A 7,295-nucleotide genomic window follows, 5' to 3' on the forward strand; every position below is an offset into this window, starting at 1 on the left:
TAACCTGTGTTAAAACAGGACAAGGTTCCAAGATTGTACAAATTGTCTTTAAAAAGAACGAGGATCCAAGATTGTACAAACTGTGTTAAAACAGAACAAGAATCCCAGGTTGTACAAATTGTGCTTAAACAGAACGACGGTCCAAGCTTGTACAAAATGTATTAAATCAGATCGATGATTAAAAAACCCACAAATTGTATTAAAACAGAACGACGATCCAAGAATTTACATACTGTTTTAAAACACATCAAGGATCCAAGACTGTGAAGCTATGTTAAAACAGAACGAGGGTTCAAGAATGTACAAATTGTGTTAAAACAGACCGAAGATCCAAGATTGTATAAAGTGTGCTCAAACAGAACGAGGATACAAGATTCTACAAATTGTGTTTCAACAGAACGAGGGTCATAGATTCTACAAATTGTGTTTAAACAGAATGAGAGTCCAAGATTGTATAAACTGTGCTCAAACAGAACGAGGATACAAGACTGTACAAATGGTATCAAAATAGAACAAATATTCAAGATTGTACACACTGTGTTAAACAGAACGAGGATCAAAGATTGTACCAATTATGTTAATATTTGGTGCACGGTAAATGTATGGAGTGTAAGTTGAAACGAAGCGATGCTAAGGGAGTCGTAATGAAAGACTACAGTATAGTGAGTTAAACCATGCCAAGTAGCGACGACAAGGTGATAGCTGGCCACGTAACCAATCAAATCCCAACTCTTGCCAGTTTACTTCAATCCCGCCAGGTCATCGAAAAGTTATAACTATATGTATATAACATGATATAGGGTGACGTCTTTGAAGTATAATGGCCCTTACTTTTCATTAATAATACGGTGGTGGACAGCAAGCCAGCGCTGCGCAATGAACTGGAGCCTCTGATCATTAGGGTGGTGGTTAGTGTTCCAACACAATAACTCAGGAGCCTCTCACCAATACGGTGGTGGTTAGCATGCCAGCATGGCGCAATAACCCACAAGGCGCTCAACAATACCCTGGTGTGTAGCATACCAGCGCGTCGCAATAACTCACGAACCTCCTACCAATACAGTGGCGGTTAGCGTCCAAGCGCCGCACAATAACTCAGGAACTTCTTACCAGAACAGTGGCGGCTAGGGTCCCAGCGCCGCACAATAACTCAGGGCCTCGTACCAATACAGTGGCGGTTAGCGTCCAAGCGCCGCACAATAACTCAGGAACTTCTTACCAGAACAGTGGCGGTTAGCGTCCCAGCGCCGCACAATAACTCAGGATCCTCGTACCAATACAGTGGCGGTTAGCGTCCCAGCGCCGCACATTAACTCAGGAAACTCTTACCAGAACAGTGGCGGCTAGGGTCCCAACCCGCACATTAACTCAGGATCCTCTTACCAATACAGTGGCGGTTAGCGTCCCAGCACCGCACAAAAACTCAGGGCCTCGTACCAATACAGTGGAGATTAGCGTCTCAGCGCCGCACAATACCTTAGAAACCTCTTACCAATACAGTGTCGGTTAGCGTCCCAGCGCCGTACAATAACTCAGGGCCTCGTACCAATACAGTGGAGATTAGCGTCTCAGCGCCGCACAATAACTTAGGAACCTCTTAGCAGTACAGTGGCAGTTAGCGTCCCAGCGCCGCACAATAACTCAGGAACCTCTTAGCAGTACAGTGGCGGTTAGCGTCTCAGCGCAGCACAATAACTCAGGGCCTCCCACCAACACGTTGGTCGTTACCATTACCCATTTTTAAAGTGAAAATATCTTGAGTTTGACAATGAAAAAGAATCAGATTGAAAAGCTAGAAGGCACTTGTGAACCACAACCCTCCACAATAGATAAACACACTTGTGAACCACAACCCTCCACAACCGATAAACACACTTGTGAACCACAACCCTCTACAACCGATAAACACACTTGTGAACCACAACCCTCCACAACAGATAAACACACTTGTGAACCACAACCCTCCACAACAGATCAACACACTTGTGAACCACAACCCTCCACAACCGATAAACACACTTGTGAACCACAACCCTCCACAACAGTTAAACACACTTGTGAACCACAACCCTCCACAACAGATAAACACAGTTGTGAACCACAACCCTCCACAGCAAATAAACACACTTGTGAACCACAACCCTCCACAACAGATAAACACACTTGTGAACCACAACCCTCCACAACAGATAAACACACTTGACCACAACATTCCACAACAGATAAACACACTTGTGAACCACAACCCTCCACAACAGATAAACACACTTGTTAACCACAACCCTCCACAACAGATAAACACACTTGTGAACCACAACCCTCCACAACAGATAAACACATTTGTGAACCACAACCCTCCACGACCGATAAACACACTTGTGAACCACAACCCTCCACAACAGATCAACACACTTGTGAACCACAACCCTCCACAACAGATAAACACACTTGTGAACCACAACCCTCCACAACAGATTAACACACTTGTGAACCACAACAGATAAACACACTTGTGAACCACAACCCTCCACAACAGATAAACACACTTGTGAACCACAACCCTCCACAACAGATAAACACACTTGTGAACCACAACCCTCCACAACAGATCAACACACTTGTGAACCACAACCCTCCACAACAGATAAACACACTTGTGAACCACAACCCTCCACAACAGATAAACACACTTGTGAACCACAACCCTCAACAACAGATCAACACACTTGTGAACCACAACCCTCCACAACAGATAAACACAGTTGTGAACCACAACCATCCACAACAGATAAACACACTTGTGAAAGCGCATGATGAGTTAGAGCAAAAAGGTTGATATACCATGCTAAGCATTATTAGAAAATGAAAGTCCATTCGTTTGTGTGCTTTCTGGCAATGAGGAGTAATCCATTTCAAAATCGATAGGTCTAGATCACGGTTCGAATTGCCACAAAAATATAACTTTCCATAATGCGGCCGGACGCCGCATTCAATTTTGATAAAAACTGTGCAAACAGAAGTACCTTCTTTAACTTAGAGCGGATAAATTACCGTGTAGAGGTGTGCGACTTTAATGTGCAGCGATTGCCTTTGTGTGGAGTTACCATGACGTGACGGCGTAATCGTAACATTTTTATCGTTTTCTGTGGCCAGGAACGAGGCCTTTATTGTGACATGACGGGTTTTCTGTGGTCAGGAACGAGTCCTTTATCGTGATATGACGGGTTTTCTGTGGCCAGGAACGAGGCCTTTATCGTGATATGACGGGTTTTCTGTGGTCAGGAACGAGTCCTTTATCGAGATATGACGGGTTTTCTGTGGTCAGGAACGAGGCCTTTATTGTGACATGACGGGTTTTCTGTGGTCAGGAACGAGTCCTTTATCGAGATATGACGGGTTTTCTGTGGCCAGGAACGAGGCCTTTATTGTGACATGACGGGTTTTCTGTGGCCAGGAACGAGTCCTTTATCGAGATATGACGGGTTTTCTGTGGCCAGGAACGAGTCCTTTATCGTGACATGATGAGTTTTCTATGACCAGGAACGGGGGCTTTATCGAGATATGACGGGTTTCTGAGATGTTGGTACTTACATCTGTCTGTTGTCTGTGAGACAAGACATCCAGTGAGCAGTAACCCGTGGGACTTTCTGAGATGTTGGTACTTACATCTGTCTGTTGTCTCTGAGACAAGACATCCAGTGCCCACTTAACCCTGGGACTTTCTGAGATGATGGTACTTACATCTGTCTATTGTCTGTGAGACAGGACATCCAGTGCCCACTTAACCCTGGGACTTTCTGAGATGATGGTACTTACATCTGTCTATTGCATGTGAGATAGGACATCCAGTGCCCAGTAACCCGTACGACTTTCTTGGATGCTAGTACTTACATCTGTCTATTGTCTGTGAGACAGGACATCTTGTGCCCACTAACCCACCGGGCTTTCTGGGATGTTGGTACTTACATCTGTCTATTGTCTGTGAGACAGGACATCTTGTGCCCACTAACCCACGGGGCTTTCTGGGATCTTGGTACTTACATCTGTCTATTGTCTGTGAGACAGGACATCTTATGCCCACTAACCCACGGGGCTTTCTGGGATCTTGGTACTTACATCTGTCTATTGTCCGTGAGACAGGACATCCAGTGCCCACTAACCCACGGGGCTTTCTGAGATGTTGGTACTTACATATGTCTATTGTCTGTGAGACAGGACATCCAGTGCCCAGTGACCCGTACGACTTTTTTGGTGATGGTACTTACATCTGTCTATTGTTTGTGAGACAGGAAATCCAGTGCCCAGTAACCCGTAGGACTTTCTGAGATGTTTGTACTTACATCTGTCTGTTGCCTGTGAAACAGGAAATCCAGTGCCCAGTAACCCTTGGGACTATCTGTGATGCTAGTATCTACGTCTGTCTGTCCACATCCAAGACCCTAAATGAAGTAAAGTTCTTTTCACCATAATACAGGTTGTCGCTGTGTAAATGAAATATTCTTGAGCAAGTGTCCAACCAAAACTAAATAAATAAATTAACTGACTGTAACTTTACAACCAGAATAACACTGGTATTTTGGGGAGAATTGACAAAAAGGACGGCATCTGTCAAGCATATTCTGTAATTCTTGTAATTTTTGCAACATCTGCTGTGCCAACTTGAGCCAGTGTACATGTCAAGTTAATGATTCATAGTTTCTCTTTTCTCACCAAGTTATTGATTCATAGTTTCTCTTTTCTCACCAAGTTATTGATTCATAGTTTCTCTTTTCTCACCAAGTTATTGATTCATAGTTTCTCTTTTCTCACCAAGTTATTGATTCATAGTTTCTCTTTTCTCACCAAGTTAATGATTCATAGTTTCTCTCTTCTCACCAAGTTATTGATTCATAGTTTCGCTTTTCTCACCAAGTTATTGATTCATAGTTTCTCTTTTCTCACCAAGTTATTGATTCATAGTTTCTCTTTTCTCACCAAGTTATTGATTCATAGTTTCTCTTTTCTCACCAAGTTATTGATTCATAGTTTCTCTTTTCTCACCAAGTTATTGATTGATAGTTTCTCTTTTCTCACCAAGTTAATGATTCTAATGAACAATATCTACATATTGTTATTTTTCAGAAAAACGTAAGACAGAAATGTAACTACTAAGATCTGACAAAAAAAATTAACTCTTAAAATCGTCAGTTAAAAATCAACCGGCATTTTTCATCGAAACGTATTTTGTTCTACTAATGTCAAATATTTTGTGGGTTAGCTGAACTATAGCGAGACCTAGGTTTGAGCCTGCGAACCATACCCAGGGGCGGGGCGGCTGGGATTAGGGGAAGGTGTTCACCCAGTATGCTTATGTCTTTTGGATAAGTGGAAATGAACAAAAAAAAACGTTTAAGATAGTCTCGAATTCGATATCTTTAATCACTGAAGGTGAAAACAGCGCTAACTGAACAATTTTTCAGTCTTTTGACAAAGAGGAGTACTTATATGTGTACATATACACCATGTCTCTTTGTAGCAGTTCGCCATATAATAGATAAATATAAATATTTGGCTATAGACTAGTGTTTTGTCTTAGATTTTACAAAAATAGCCCCAGACACTTATTCAAAGGTGGCTAGAAGAGAAAAAATCGGCGTTAGTCATGTTAGGCAGAGTCAGTGATCAGCTGTCGATCACGTCAGAGAGAGTCAGTGATCAGACAGTCAGTGACTGGCTGTCTGTCATGTTAGACATTGACCAGCTGTCAGTCATGTCAGACAGACTCAAGAGACCAGTTGCCAGTTATGTCAGAAAGTCAGTGACCAGCTGTCAGTCGTGTCAGTCAGTGACCAGCTGTCAGTCATGTCAGACAGTCAGTGACCAGCTGTCAGTCATGTCAGACAGTCAGTCATTTGCTGCCAGTCATGTCAGACAGACTTAGAGACCAGCTGTCAGTCATGTCAGACGGTCAGTGACCAGCTGTCAGTCATGTCAGAAAGTCAGTGATTTGCTGCCAGTCATGTCAGACAGACTCAGAGACCAACTGTCAGTCATGTCAGACAGTCAGTGACCAGCTGTCAGTCATGTCAGAAAATCAGTGACCAGCTGTCAGTCATGTCAGACAGTCAGTGATTTGCTGTCAGTCATGTCAGACAGGCTCAGAGACCAGCTGTCAGTCATGTCAGACAGTCAGTGATTTGCTGTCTGTCAGGTTAAATAAAGGTTTTGCTTCCACGCCAGTCAAACGAAACAGTCATACACAGTAAGTTTACGGAATTAACTTTCAGACAATATCAGCCATGAGTGATACATCCATGCCAGTCACAACAGTTGTACACTGTAACTTTACAGTAAAGTCTCTCCGACAGTATCAGTTATAAGTTTTACATTATGTTAGTCAAACATAAACTGTCGTACTCTGTTTGCAGTTTACAGTTACGTTATTCCGACAGTATCAGTCATCAGTTTTACAACCATGCCAGTCAAACGGGAGATGTTGTACACGGTAAGCTTACAGTAACGTTATTCCGACAGTATCAGCCAACAGTGTTACACCTATGCCCGTCTGACGGGAGATGTTGTACACGGTAAGTTTATAGTTATGTCTTTTCGACAGTATCAGTCATCTGTTTTACATCCATACCAGTCAAACGGAAAAGTTGTGCACGGTAAGTTCACATTAACGTCTTTCCAAGAGTATCAGTCATAAGTTTTACATCCACGTCAGTCAAACTGTCTGTCTGACAGTACGAGTCATCAGTTTTACACCTATGCCCGTCAAACAGAAACAATTTTTAGCTATTCTTGGCGGAATTAAACATCAGATTTCGTCAAAAAGAATAAGACAGGAACAAATCACAGCTAGACTAACAGCTGTAGACGCATCTCGCACTGCTATCAGGTGTGGTAACGTGCGTTTGTTGTTGATAGTATTAAGACAATTATGTCAGCAATTGCATAAGTGCACTAAGTATTGATATAAAATATAATTAAGTACGCCTGTGGTTGTATTGTCCAGGTCCAGCTGGGTCTCGCCGATATCTTTCGCAAACTGTAACTTAGCAACGTGGTACGTCACATTCTTGGTTGCTTGGTTTCAATGTGAGTAGTTCATGACACCTAAGATGCAAATGACACCGTCTGCTGCAAATCTAAGGAATGGTTGTAAGATAATATGGCTGGCAACGGTGTACAATAATTAACGCATAAACTGGTATACACCTTTGCTCTAAATAATTTGGTAATTGCAAAAACTGGTATACGTACAAACTATTTTGTGTGATACCATTAACGGGCAGACGTACAAATAATAGTAT

General features: G+C 42.5%; 1 protein-coding gene across 1 annotated transcript; it reads left to right on the top strand.

Moving 5' to 3' along the window:
* The first annotated feature begins 674 nt into the window (after nt 1–674).
* On the top strand, nt 675–2,504 carry LOC135462622 (uncharacterized). Its single transcript, XM_064739846.1, has 2 exons — nt 675–710; nt 1,830–2,504. Exons 1-2 carry the CDS (start codon nt 675–677, stop codon nt 2,502–2,504), a joined length of 711 nt encoding a protein of 236 aa, XP_064595916.1.
* Nucleotides 2,505–7,295: the final 4,791 nt, after the last annotated feature.

This window comes from Liolophura sinensis, chromosome 2, assembly GCF_032854445.1.
Source record: "Liolophura sinensis isolate JHLJ2023 chromosome 2, CUHK_Ljap_v2, whole genome shotgun sequence".
In the NCBI taxonomy this organism is placed as follows: Eukaryota; Metazoa; Mollusca; class Polyplacophora; order Chitonida; family Chitonidae; genus Liolophura; species Liolophura sinensis.